General features: G+C 58.0%; 1 protein-coding gene across 4 annotated transcripts in view; it reads left to right on the top strand.

Moving 5' to 3' along the window:
• ALPL (alkaline phosphatase, biomineralization associated) overlaps nucleotides 1-11,824 on the top strand; it is a 53,327-nt gene extending 41,503 nt beyond the window's left edge. For all 4 annotated transcript variants that reach the window (XM_041767349.1, XM_041767350.1, XM_041767348.1 and 1 more), the window contains 7 exons: nucleotides 344-519; nucleotides 3,622-3,765; nucleotides 5,644-5,713; nucleotides 7,304-7,438; nucleotides 9,446-9,637; nucleotides 10,116-10,235; nucleotides 10,833-11,824. In XM_041767349.1, the coding sequence (XP_041623283.1) occupies nucleotides 344-519; nucleotides 3,622-3,765; nucleotides 5,644-5,713; nucleotides 7,304-7,438; nucleotides 9,446-9,637; nucleotides 10,116-10,235; nucleotides 10,833-11,101 (1,106 nt within the window). In that variant the 3' untranslated portion in view covers nucleotides 11,102-11,824. The remainder of the gene's footprint in view (nucleotides 1-343; nucleotides 520-3,621; nucleotides 3,766-5,643; nucleotides 5,714-7,303; nucleotides 7,439-9,445; nucleotides 9,638-10,115; nucleotides 10,236-10,832) is intronic.
• The last annotated feature ends 465 nt before the right edge of the window (nucleotides 11,825-12,289 follow it).

Below are 12,289 nucleotides of genomic sequence, written 5' to 3'. Positions count from 1 at the left end.
GGCCCCATGGCACTTCAGCATCTACTTCTCCCTTCCTCCCTGCAAGTGGGAGGTCCTGGTCCACTTTGGGGTCAGGGTATGAGGTTGACTGACAAGGTGAGAGAGCCACACCATCAGAGGGCCCTGAGGAGGGGACCCTGCGGGCAGATGATGGAGGGGAAGCCACAGAGGCAAAGTGAGCTGTGCTGCCGGCAGTCGGAAGCCAGGTACTGCGGGGAGCCCAAGGTCCAGGCAGTCCGTGGAAGCAATGGGAGGCCAGTCTTTAGTCGGAGAGGCAAGGAGAAGACAGCTTGGACAGCCCCCCATCCCCAGACGAAGCCAACCGTCCTCTCCCACACCCCAGGGAAATCTGTGGGCATTGTGACCACCACGAGGGTGAACCACGCCACCCCCAGTGCCGCCTACGCCCACTCCGCTGACCGGGACTGGTACTCGGACAACGAGATGCCCCCGGAGGCCCTAAGCCAGGGCTGCAAGGACATTGCCTACCAGCTCATGCACAACATCAAGGACATCGAGGCGAGTGTGGGGGTGCGGGCGATCAGGGAGGGGCAGGCTTGTGAGGCGGGGCCTCCGGTGGGCCTCAGGCCTCTGCTGGCTCAGGAGAAGGAAAAGCGGCTCGGCCTGGCTCCCCACACACCTGGGAGGCTCCCAGCCCATTAGGGGATTTGCGGTTGGGGCAGGGAAGCACTGGAGGCTTTCTCCGCGGTGGGGCTGAGGGATAAGCCCTGATGTAGCTGCCACCACACCCCAAGAATCAGGCGCCCAGGGATTATTCTGTAAATTGGAATCTGGCGCTGCACCAACAGCACCCCCCTGCCCCCTGCCCCCACCAACATGGGAAGGTAGCGGTGACACAGTGGCCTTCCGAAGGGAGGACCTGCCCTGCACATTCCCACATGCACAGACAGGCCCATGTCCCGTGCGCTCGACCAGTTAAGCCCAGAGAAGAGGTGGTGTGGCCAGTGGTTAGCACAAGCTCTCATTTTTAAAACTTCCTGGCCTCAAACCCTTGCCCTGCCATTGGCTAGCTGTGTGACCTTGGGTCAGTTAACCTCTATAGCTTCCCTTTTACAGCCCCGAAATGTGCCTCCTTCACAAGCCCATTGCGAGATCCAAATCAAATAATCCTGAGAGTTTAGGGAGGCCTGACACCTAGTGAGCTCTCAGAAAACGGTAGCATTATGCACAAGCCACATATCCCTGTCCTAGCAGGCAGGCTCGAGTGTGCAGGTGCACGCCCGAAGCCCAGACACGGTTCCCGCGGTACTCAGAGGGGCCCCTACTGTCTTCTTAACTGAGGACCTGTGGCTTCTTCTTCCTTTTCTTAGGCTCTTGTTACCCGCTGCTGGGGTCTGGCGAGGGGGCACAGGGACCTTAGCTCCTGGGGTTTCAGTGAGGCTCAGAGAAAGCCCCAGGTCTCACCTGTTTCTACCACCTGCAGCCAAACACACTGGCTCCCAGACCCACCCTCTGTCCCCCATGCACCACCCTTCCCACCCCATTTTCAAGGCCCCCCTACCCACCCATAACTTCCCTTTCCAAGCAGTGGATTAGACACACAGTTGCGGTGACCCCTCCAAGCGAGCATGCATCCGAGACAAACCTCTGTCCTGACTGTGCCTCTACCTGCTGCACATCCTGGGGCAAGCTGCTTCCTCTTCCTGAGCCTCAGTTTCCCCACCTGTACAACAAGAATAGCAAGTCCCACCTGCCCCCCCTCCCAGGGCCGCTGGAGGCCGAGATGAGGTCATGGATGTGAGAACATTTGTTGTACAAGTGCAGGGTGTAATTATGGGGCTGCTACTCGGGAAGATGTGCCAGGAGCAGCCTGAGAGGGGGACAGGAGCTTAGGGAAGATGTCTCCATGGAGTGAGGGTGGACGGGGGTCCTCGGGCCCCTGGGGGATGAGCTGGGGTGTGACTGAGGGGATGGGCCTGGGTTGGGCCTGGGTGAAGACTGCCCCCCACTCTCTCCTTCCATCCCGCTTTGCCCTCCCGTCCACTTCTGCACCTCCACCGCCCCAAAGCCCCCCAGCCCCCAGGCTGCACATGAAACACAACTCCTGGTGTCCGCCCTGAAAATAAATATCTTTTGCTAAAAAAAAAAGGGAAAGAAAGAAAGAAAGACACAAACCCAAACCCCAAAGCCAAACAGCAAGTCTGTTATTTGGGAGTTTAATGAGCGTGTGAAGTCCCTGCTGGAGCTGGAAATGATGAGGCTCCAGGCAAGAAGATTGGGGGCTTCATTTTCCACTCTGAAAATGCCAAGGGGTCAGGTTCTGTGGGAACGGGGGTGGGGAGCCGGGGGCCGGTGACCCGGGGTCCCCTCTCCTTCCCCTCACAGCCTGCCCCGCCCCCAGAGCTCCTGGCTGGGGCCTGCGGTGGCCTCGCTGGAGGCCCTGGTGTCCGCCGCTTCTGCCGCTGAGAACACCTTGCACTGGGGCCGCCGGGCGCCAGGACCCCGTCCTGTTCCTGCACTTCCTTCTGCAGCCATCCCGCGGGTGGACGTTCCTTCCATCCTACAGATGAGGAAACTGAGGCTCAGAGGGGTTAAGCGCCAGGCCCTTGGTCCATAGGTGACAGTTGGAGTCAAACCCAAGTTGGAAGTCAGGCCCGTGCCCTTTCTGGGTCCCTGTGGCCCCGGCTGGCCCTGGGCACCTTCCCCGCCTGGACTCCTGGTTTCTCAGGAGGGAAGCAAGTGGAAGGGACAGAAGGGAACCTGGGCGATGCCAGGCCGGGGACGGAGAACCTGAGGCCAGCCGTAGCGCTCTGCTCGCCCAAGGTGTCCAGGGGCGGCGGCCTGGCCTGGCGCCTGCGGTGACAGGAGGACACTGGTGTGGTGGTCACCGCAGGCGGTGGCTGTTATGCTCTTGGCCCCATTTTAAAAATAGTCAGGACTTCAAACATGGGCTCCCAAGGAAAACAAACAGTCCCGCGTCCGTCCGCCCGCGCACGCCAGCCGTGGTGAGTAAAATTAGCCTGGCGGGGACTACACAGACGTGAGCGCTGGCCACTGTTTGCCCAGGCTCCCGGCTGGGCTGCCCCGAGACCTCCCTGGCAGAGGCCTCTGGCCTGTGGCCCGCTGCTTCCCACTGGGGAGAGGGAGCTCTGCAGATGCGCCAGGGCGCCCGTGCTGGGGGCAGCGAAGCCTCGGGTTCGAATCCTGGCTGTGCCCCTTGCCGTGTGGCCTTAGGGGGAGAAAAACCATATTGCTGCTCCCATTTCTTTAGTTGGAAAATGGGGACACAGCTTCCCTTGCAGCCTTGGTAACGAAGTTGATTAAGATAACGTATCTAGAGTTCAGTGCCTGACTTGCAGTGAGTGCTCCCTAGATGGTGTTATTCTTACACAAGTGGGAGCCAAGTCAGGCTTCTGGAAAGCCAGGTAGGAGGAATTGTCAGTACCGCCAATATTTCACCCAGAAGCCCCAAACCATGGTCCCCATATACTCATGATTTCATCTACCCAAGTGGAAAAGCAGAAGCCCAGGGTGAGCAGTATGGACCAAACCCAAGACTCTCCAAGCTGGAGAGGCATCCACACTGACCCCAGCGCCTCCAGGAGCCCAGCTCTTGAAGCTTGGAACCCTTGGGGTGCTGATGGCTCCTGTCCCCTGTAGGTGATCATGGGGGGCGGCCGGAAGTACATGTTCCCCAAGAATAAAACAGATGTGGAGTATGAGATGGACGAGAAGTCCAGGGGCACGAGGCTGGATGGCCTGAACCTCATCGACATCTGGAAGAACTTCAAACCGAGACACAAGGTAACCAGCTGGCTGGTTGCAGGGACGGCTTGTGGTGGGAAGGGTTGGAGGACCCCTCTCTGAATCTCAGTTTGTTTCCTCCTCTGTAAATGGGGTTGTAATTCTTACCTTGATGGGCCCAAGTGGTCTAACTGATACATGAATGGCACACAGTAGGTGATCAGTCAATTCCTCCCTTCAGAGGAGGGCTCCCCGCCCCCCCGCTGGAGAGCTAGACAGTGGGGAGGGTGAGCCTGCATGGACATTCAGGCCACCTGAGCCCCTACTGTGTGCAGGCCGCTCGCTGAGCGTGAATGCCAAAGGATGAATCAGATGGTCAAGGGATTGTGGATCACTGTGTGCTCGGGTGGTGGGCAGCGGGCAGCCCAGGACCTACGGGAACCCAGAGGGATCAGACCACAAGGGAGGAGCTGATGAGCCCTGGGGAGGAGGAGGAAGGGTGGAGGTGGGGGGGGTAGCGTGTGAGCCATGGTGGGAGGTGGAAGCCAACCATGGTGAGCTGGCTTTGGCCCCGGCGAGGCACGTGCTGGGGCTGGGAGGCTGGAGCACTGGAAGGGCCTGAGCACCGGCTCCCTGGAGAAGCTCTGGCAGCCGCTGGGCCTGGAGCAGATGGGGTCTGGAAATGACTGTGGTCAGGAGTGAAGACAGTGGGGAGCAGCCTGGGAGCCGCTTTGATGTCACTCTGGGGTTGGGTTTCTGAGAGTTCCAGGACCGGCCCCTGGGGAGGCCTTGTGGGATGAGGCCAGGCCAAAAGCAAGGTGGGGGCAGGGGCCTGAGGATGGCCCCCACAGGGTGGGTGAGGGTGGGACTGAGCTTCTGTGAACCCTTTCCATTGCTCTGAGTCAGCCCCGGCAGGGCCAGAGACACACTGCTCTTCCCAGCCTCAGTTTCTCTCCGTAGAACCCGGAGCCAGGGTTTAGTCCTCCTAGCCTGGGCAAGTGCTCAGCCCTGGAGCTCGGTGTAAACTCCAAGAGGGAGAGACTGGACCCACACCACTGGGCCGGACAGGGTCCCGGGCAGGCCGTACATGCCTCAGATCGTACCCTAACAGTGCATCCTGGAGTCAGACTCCCCTTCCCGCTGAGTGTCTCCGTGTCCTTTCTGCAAAATGGGAGTAACAGTACCTCCCTCGCAGGGCCAATGTGAGAACCGGATGAGGTAACACAGCGGGACCTGCTGAGCAGAGCAGGGCAGGGGAGGCCCCACCTCCTCGGCCTTCCCGCCCTTTTTCCCATAACAGCCTCTGAGGTTGCAAAACCACAAATCCAGAGAAGACAGGGGCTGCCCTGAGGCTGCACAGCTGATTCCCGGCAGTGCCATGCCCCCGCCCCCACCCCCAGGCGCTAAGTGGTGCCATCTCCAGATGCGTCTGCTAGCTTGTCTGCTAGCTTCTTCACGTGGCCTCTGTCCTGGGGAAGCAGCACTTCCTCTGTCACCCTCTTGGTTGGGGTCCCTGGGGCAGAGCTTAGGCTTCACTTCCTCCTTGACTCAACCCACACCTGGTGGATACCCAAGGCCCCTTGGCGACCCACATCTTCAGCTTTTTTGACCCCACGATCCTTCCCTGTTGCTCAACTCTCCTTCCTGACCCTAGACTGATCAAGGGCTTCCTGTCCTCTAGGGCCCCATTAGGACATCACCTTCACTAGGAGGCCCTCCTTGATCCTGCCTCTGGGCTCACAACAAACAAACAAACACCCTGTCTCAAGTCTCATACCTCTGCATTTGAATTGCCTATTTGTCATGCCTTGAAGGCAGAGATAGTAGATCCTCAGGGAGGGATTAGTAAATGGCCAAAGGAAACAAATACATGCCCTTCTGGGGTCAGCCCTCCAACCGCCCAGCCCCCACGTGGCTGACAGAGGCCCTTCTTCCTAGCACTCTCACTACGTCTGGAACCGCACGGAACTCCTGGCCCTCGACCCCTACACCGTGGACTACCTCTTGGGTAAGTGGAGTGGGTGGAGTGGAAGACACCCAGCTGGGTGCCCTGGGGCTGGGACTGTGAGTCCAGACCTGGGGGTTCCAGGTCCCAGCCTTCCCCATACTTAGGGACCTTGGCTCTCAGGCTCTAGGACCTGAAAGAGGTGAGGAAGGGGGGTTCTGGTTCACAGAATTGGGCCTGAAATCTGCTGCCTGTGCAGAGTGAATGGTTCCACTGAACACAAAGGGAAAGAGACGCTCAGGTTGGGGAAGAGATTGCGGTGGGCTCCTGGGCCCATTAGCATCATGGCCCCGGTAAATCTGACCCCTGGCTGGGGCAGGTGGCCTGGAGCCAGCTCTGCTGTGTGACCCAGGCAGAAGCCCACCAGGTTGTCTCTGCTGGTGTGACTGGGTGTTGGCACCCCGGAAGTGGGGAGCAGGGGAGGGGTCCTGGCTTGGTGAAATGAGACCCTGAGCCCCACCTTGCCAACACCTGGGTCCCCTGTCCCACCTGTCTGCTGTGCCCAGCGAGTGGTGGCAATATCTCTGCAAACCTTTCCCAAGGAGCACAGCCCCTAGTCCTGGGAGTGTCATTAGGGGTTATGGGCTCAAAGCTGGGCCCCTTGGAGGAAGATCCCCCAGACACAACACGTGTGCATACATGCACACACACACAGGCTGTGTAGAGCTGTGCATGTTCCCATGTAGCACAACAAGCCCACTCGTGGATCTTCCCACTCTTATCACCTGTAAGCTGTGCGACCTTGGGCAAATGATTTCTCTCTGTGCCTCAGTTTTCTTTTCTGTAAAGTAGGAATAATAACTATTCCGTAAGATGCGGCAATGGTAGGGCCCACCCCGGCACTGTCATGAGTACACATGAGCCAATGCATTGTATAAGGTACTGGGTAACAAATTATCTCCAACTTAACAGTTTACTCTTAACAGTTTACTCTTAACAGTTTACTCTTAAACCTCAAGAAAGAAATGAGAAGAGTAAACGTTTATTACTTCACACAGTTTCTTGGCGGCAGGAATTTCAAGGAGCTTAGCTTGGTCGTCCATGAGGTTGCAGTCATCCGAAGGCTTGACTGGGACCTGGGCTTCTACAATGGCTTGTTTGCATGGCAGGAAGCCTCAGGTCCTTGCCACATGGAGCTCTCCACAGAGTTGGTCCTTAGGACGTGGCGCTGGCTTCCCCCAGAAGAGTATGTAAGGCTAAAGCTGTAATATTTTATGCCCTGGCCTGGAAGTGACATAGCATCATTTCTGCAACATTCTGTTGGATGCACAAGATAGTCTTAGTGTAGGAGGGGACACACAAGTGTGTGAATTCCAGAAGGCAGGGACTCTTGGGTGCCATCTTGGAGGTTGGTGCATATGTGCTTCCAAACCGCTTAGAACGGCATGTGGGAAAGGAGGCAGTGCTCCCAAAGCTCTGGGCACACTTAGGGGCCCCCTGTGGCCAGCTTCCTCCCTGCTCGCTCTAACCCCAAGTTGTATGTGGGGAACCTGTGTTCCCTGAGACAGCCCAGGCTCCTTGGGTGGGTGGGGGATCCCCCTGACAGGGTCACGGGAAAGCTCACCATCCACGTCCTCCTTGCATCTTCCTCAGGTCTCTTTGAGCCGGGGGACATGCAGTACGAGCTGAACAGGAACAACGTGACTGACCCGTCACTCTCCGAGATGATGGAAATAGCCATCAAGATTCTGAGCAAGAACCCCAGAGGCTTCTTCTTGCTGGTGGAAGGTAGGGCCCCAGGCCTGGCTGCAGGGCCACTTCCCTGGGAACTTCTGGGTATCTAGCCTTGGGGTGAGGGGATTGGGTGCTCCAACTCTCAAAGGCAGCTGTCCCCTTTTGAAGAGAAGGAGAAATTCCTTTTGGGGAAGATGGGTCATGCATGGTGTTGAAGCTCCCAGCCCAACGAGCTGTCCTCCTGTGGGCATGAAGATAGCCTGTCAGGCCAACTAGTCCAGGAAGGCTTCCCAGGAGTGGAGGTGGGAGCCTTCCTTTTGGGGGTCCCTCCCTGAGGCCTCTCAGCTTCACTCCTCCCAAAGGACAAGTCAGCAGGCCTGGTGGACATCTGCTTCTGAGCCGCTGCCTGGCTGGGCTCGAGGACACAGGCCCAGAGTCCTCCTCCGCAGATGCCTATCAATCTGCAGGAGCCCTCGGCTGGGTGGTGGGCATCTGCTCTTACCTGGTGCTTGTGGGGCCAAGGTCTGATTCGTGAGTCCTACGCCTGAGAGCAGGCCCGGGGCAGGTCCTGGGATATCCTGGGATCCCCCAGACTGGGAGAGCCAGTCCCTTTGGGAGTTGGCGGTGCTCTACGCCAACGTTCACGCGGTTTCCCGGCGCTGGTGGGGGGCCCTGGAGTCAGGCTTGGGTTCTTTGCTGGTGCTGCCCTATCCTGGCTGTGTGACCTCTACCCGTACGTTTCTGTAAGAGGAAGTAAAAAATAGTCTTAGAAGGGTTATTAACATCCATTGCGTTCAGAGACATAAAGTACCTGGAACAGGGCCCAGCAGAAAATAAATCTTCCATGTTTCTATTATTACCATTTTTATGATTACACAATAGCTAAGTCAATAACAATAGGAAGTGTGAGGAAGTGATAAAGTTTCCGGAATCTTCCAAAGTTCTAACAGCCATTGTCTCCCAGGGTTCCTGATGTTGCCTCACTGAACTCTCCCTGTACACACACACACACACACACACACACACACACGACATATTTGTACACACATAATACACTCAGGCCCCTCTGCCTTCCAGAGGCAACGGCCGCCAGCTCAGCTTGGCCACTTTCTTGCCAAACCCCGGGGTTCCCACTCCAGCATGGCGGTCTCAGCCTGGCCCGAATGGGCCTCTGACGCCAGGGACCCGGCCAGGAACCAGTGGTGGTGAGCACACGGGCTCCCCCGGGAGCAGTCCTCTTTGTAACTGCTCCCAGAACCACAACAAAGGGAGGACCCACCCTGCCAGCCTGCCAGGCCAGAGTGGTGAGGCTCAGGCCAGTGGAAAGGGAGGACGCCCAGGCTCAGGACCCTCAGAACTGGGAGTGTCCACTCTGGCAGTGACCTCCTGTTAGAGACGAGGAGGGGTCACCTTGGGTCACACAGCCCTTTGCCGGGACCTTTAAGCCAGGCTCAAAGCTCCTCACCTAGGAGAGGTGGCACAGGTTTCAGAGTCCTTTATGAAGGCCTGCCTGGGCAACCCCTGGGCACTGAGAATGAGCATTTATGCCTGAGTTCAAATCCCAGTCCCCCCACCTTGGGCATATCACCCTGGTACCTGAGGCCTCAGTTGCTCCATCGGTAAATGGGACTGATCGTGCCCATCTCTGCCCAGGATTGTTGTGAAGGGGGAACAAGACACCAGCTTGTTATGCCTGGCACCACCCAGTAGGCACTTAGGCACGCTGGTTCCCGTCTCTACCTGTCTGAGGTCTCGGACGCCTTCAAGCAGGTGAAGAAGCCGCACGGAGAGCCGTGTGGGGTGGCGGACAGAGCACAAGCTTCCAGTCAGGTGGATCTCCTTTAAATCCTGGCTTTGCTCTCGCCGTGTGTGGGCGCTTAGTCCACAACTTGCTCTCCCTGAGCTGCTGCGAAGGTTGAGCGGCAGCATAACATGCCTGGCACGGTACTTGGCCCGTGGCCGTTCCCCGTCAAAGAACAGCTAATCCGGCGGTAGCGTTGTGGCAGGACCTGGGGGTGCAGGCCTCCGCCTCACCCAAGGCCTTCACCCTGGTGTCTCAAGGAGGCAGGATTGACCACGGGCATCACGAGGGCAAGGCCAAGCAGGCGCTGCACGAGGCAGTGGAGATGGACCGGGCAATTGGGAAGGCAGGCGTCATGACCTCCTTGGAAGACACGCTGACCGTCGTCACTGCGGACCACTCCCACGTCTTCACGTTTGGCGGGTACACCCCCCGGGGCAACTCTATCTTTGGTAGGTGGGCCTCTGTTGGGGTGGGCACTGGGCATTCCCAGGGGCCGCCTGTCCGGGAGCGGGAGTAGGGTGGGAGAGCCAGTGAGCTCGGCCTGGCCCATGTGGGACTCCGTGAGAATCAGATAAGAAAGTGAAGGTGTTTAGGGGCGCGCATGGTCATGAGGTGAGGGGACGGACTGAAGTGAGTGCTCCGGTGGGTGGATGGGTGGCTACCTGGATGATGGGTGGATAGAGGGACGAGGGAGGAGGATGGATGCATGGCCTGATGGATGGGTGGACACACAGGTGGACCAGCAGGTGGGAGGGTTGTAGGCACAGTGAAAACTGAGGAATAGTTGGAAATAAACCAGGGTTGGAAGGTGGCTTCAAGGAGTGGCTCAAGGTTCTTCAAAGGCGCTCTCGGGATTTCCAAGCGAGGGCCCGGGACTCTCCTCCTGGTTCTCCAACCTGACTCCTGGGCCGATGCCTTCCTGTGCAGGTCTGGCCCCCATGGTGAGTGACACGGACAAGAAGCCCTTCACGGCCATCCTGTATGGCAACGGGCCTGGCTACAAGGTGGTGGGCGGTGAGCGAGAGAACGTCTCCATGGTGGACTACGGTGAGGTTGCCCAGATCCGGGGCTGGGGTGGCGGGGAGGGCTCCAAACGGCCAGGACTTGGGTGAGAAGGACCTCAAGTCAATCCCCTTCTGCGGAGCAGCCCTGTGGCCCTGGGCATGCGAACTCTGCCTCTCTCAGCTTCCCTTTCTTCCCTAGAAGATTCTACCGCCTAACTGGGTCTGAGGGGCTTACCCTGGCGCCCGGCACATGTTGCTGGCTGTATAATCCCTCAAGCCGGAGCCCTTCTCAGTTTGTCTAGTTCCATATTGTTAACTATTCGGTTGCTCACGATGCCCCGCTGGGCCTCGCGTGTCTGACCATGCGGCCGATGGTGAGAGGCTCTCCTGAGTTGGCTCTTTGCTTCTAATCTAAACAGCCTAGATGAGGTTGAGTCTTCTCCTCTGAGGGTCCGGGGGTGCAGGGAGCAGACTCCGGCCCAAATCCCGCGGCCTTGCACAAAATGACATCCCCGCGCTGAGCCTCCGTTTCCTCCTCTATAAAATGCGAGTGTTCCAGCCAGCCGGGAAGCGCAGGGCGGCTGCTGCAGAGTGCCAGTCCCCTGGCAGCCCTTCAGCAAGCGTTTCTTCTGGCCCACAGCTCACAACAACTACCAGGCGCAGTCCGCGGTGCCCCTGCGCCACGAGACCCACGGTGGGGAGGACGTAGCAGTCTTCGCCAAGGGTCCCATGGCACACCTGCTGCATGGCGTCCACGAGCAGAACTACATCCCCCACGTGATGGCTTATGCGGCCTGCATCGGTGCCAACCAGGACCACTGTGCCTCAGCCAGCTCGGCAGGTGGCCCTTCTTCTCCAGGTCCCTTGCTCCTCTTGCTGGCCCTGCTCCCCGTGGGCATCCTATTCTGAGGGCCCAGGACCTGGGCACCCACCACCTATGACAGATGGCCAGCCTCCCTCTCTCAGTGCTGCCCACCACCTGGGAGCCCACACCTCAAGGGCCAGGTAGGCGGAGGCCTTCACAGCCTCTGCAGCTACCAGAAAGAGGACCCAGGAAACCAAAGTCTGCTGCCCACCTCACTCCCCTCTGGAATCCTCCACCAGGGCCAGCCGAGTTCCTGGCCTCCGGCCTCCGCTCCCTCCCTGCTGCCCCCTTTGGCCAACAGAGTAGGTTTCTCTCGGGCAGGCAGAGAATACAGACTGCAGAAATTCTCAAAGCATCTTATTTTTCTAGCAAACACATTTCTCCAGACCTGGAGGCCCCAGAGCTTCCATGGAACATTCCGGATCTGACCTTCCCACTCCCCTCCCCTCCTGGAACCACCAGGCCCCATCATGCTAAGTCCCTACTGCAGGGGAGACCAGGTTCTCCACAGGAAGGGGATTTGCTCACTCATTCCAAGGCTGCGGGGGCTCCCAAGAAGTGAACTGGGACTGGCCATCCGACCCCAGGGCTTCCTGGGCTGGGAAGAGCAGCAGCCTGGACAGACAGACATTTCTCAGCTCTTAACATGCATTGCCCACTCCTCTCTGAAGGAACACTCCTGTTTGGGACAGCAAAATTTTTTTTCCCTCTTTTTGGTGTTGGTTAAAAGGGAACACAAAACATTTAAATAAAACTTTCCAAATATTTCTGAGGACAGAACTGAGTCTTTGTGGTCAGTGAGGAAGAGAAAGAAACAAGCTTGTTTCTCTGGGAAGAGCTGGACTCTGGGCCAGGAGTGCCGGTTGCGTCGGGCCGGGAGGCAGGGGCCGCCTGCTGACCTGGGGGCTTCAGCACTCCTTACCTGCGTGACTTTGGACAAAGTGCTCGTGTCTCTGTGTCTCAGTTTTCTTAACCATAAAATGGGACACAATCCAGTCCTGAGTTCTGTGAGAATCCAACAGAATGCCTCTGGGCCCTGAAACCCACAGCAAGAAACCCTCCCAGGGCCCTGTGACACCCTCACCGCACAGCGCCTATGCACAGAGATACATGCCCTGGCCCAGTGGGGCTGTCTGATCATTCATTCATTCATCATTCATTCATTCAACAAATCCCTTGACAACATGGGTGTGAATGGCATGGATCCACTTATTTGCAGATTCTTTTGGATG

Source organism: Vulpes lagopus, chromosome 8 (genome assembly GCF_018345385.1).
Source record: "Vulpes lagopus strain Blue_001 chromosome 8, ASM1834538v1, whole genome shotgun sequence".
Classification (NCBI taxonomy): Eukaryota; Metazoa; Chordata; class Mammalia; order Carnivora; family Canidae; genus Vulpes; species Vulpes lagopus.
This window is presented reverse-complemented; position numbering and strand designations above follow the sequence as displayed.